This window comes from Corapipo altera, unplaced genomic scaffold (genome assembly GCF_003945725.1).
Source record: "Corapipo altera isolate COAL_440 unplaced genomic scaffold, ASM394572v1 61080, whole genome shotgun sequence".
NCBI classification, from domain to species: Eukaryota; Metazoa; Chordata; class Aves; order Passeriformes; family Pipridae; genus Corapipo; species Corapipo altera.
This window is the reverse complement of record NW_020886339.1, coordinates 4,180-5,259: the sequence shown is the minus strand read 5'-3', so window position 1 is coordinate 5,259 and position 1,080 is coordinate 4,180. Positions and strand designations below refer to the sequence as shown.

The following is a 1,080-nucleotide window of genomic DNA, read 5'->3' as shown; positions in this document are numbered from 1 at the left end:
CTGGCACACACCATGCACACACTGGGGGGGGTCTGGGGGTGGGCATGGGCTGATCCATCCCATGGACCACGGGGGGGTCACAGCCACAGGCTGATCCATTCCATGGACCATGGGGGGAGGATCAGCCCTGGATGGATCCATCCCAAGGACCACTGTGGGGGGAGGGTGGACAGCCACAGACTGCTCCATCCCACGGATCATGGGGGAATGTGGCCATGGATGGATTCAACCCATGGACCATGGGGGGGGTCACAGCCACGGGTTGATCCACCCCATGGCCCACGAGGGGGGTCACAGCCCCAGTCTGACCCCCCCCAGCCCCGGGTGCAGGGGGTCATGCCCATGCTGCAGTGCTGGGGGGGCTGGGGCAGCGGGTGTCCCCCAGCCCCATGGGGTGCCCCCAGCCCCGTGGGGTGCCCCCAGCCCCCCGGCAGGGTTAGGGCAGGCAGCGGGTGCAGCAGGCGAGGTGGGGGCCGGCGGGGGGGGCCCTTTTACCTTCCTAAAGAAGGGGATGCGCTTGTTGTGGGCGGGGGGGGTGGTGACACTGCTCACGCTACTCTTAGGGGAGCGCTGGGTCTCCAAGGCCTCCTCCTCCTCTAACTCATCGGGGTCAAAGGCAAAGCTGGGCATGTCCAGGGCACCTGGGGACGGCCCGAGCCGGGGCCGGGACACGGCAGGGAGAGAAGAAGAGCGATGATGGCAATGGAAGAAGGGGAACGATGGAGATGGGGGGGCTGGGAGGGGCGGGAGGGTGGTGGGGTGGTGGGAGAAGCAGAGGAGAGGGGTCTCTGGGGGAAGGGGGTGTGCCCTGCCTGCACCCGGGGCGGAGGGGTGGGCTGTGGGTGAAGGGGAGGTGGGGGAAGGACCCCCCTGGGCTGAGGGGGGACACTCTTACCGCTGGCCGGGGGCGTGGGCCGGCGGGTCCCTGTCACCACGTCACCCAGGCTGGAGGTGGAGTTGTCCCCGGATTTGCTGGGGAGGGAGAAGCACAGAGAGAGAGAGAGAGAGAGGGACGGGGGTGAGGGTGGGCCGGAGGGGGGCTGTGGAGCTCTGGGGGGGGCGGGATGAGCCCCCCCCCGC

The 1,080-nt window shown here is 69.1% G+C and overlaps 1 protein-coding gene across 3 annotated transcripts in view; it reads right to left on the bottom strand.

The window, feature by feature from the left end:
- CACNB1 (calcium voltage-gated channel auxiliary subunit beta 1) overlaps positions 1 to 1,080 on the bottom strand; it is a 6,430-nt gene that overhangs the window by 1,366 nt on the left and 3,984 nt on the right. The window contains exons 6-7 of one of the 3 annotated variants that reach the window (XM_027632304.1): positions 896 to 972; positions 496 to 641 (exon numbers count right to left, since the gene is read on the bottom strand). In XM_027632304.1, the coding sequence (XP_027488105.1) occupies positions 496 to 641; positions 896 to 972 (223 nt within the window). Of the gene's footprint in view, positions 1 to 17; positions 642 to 895; positions 973 to 1,080 lie in introns of those variants that run through there. The other 2 variants (XM_027632303.1, XM_027632306.1) reach the window with 2 other exon arrangements.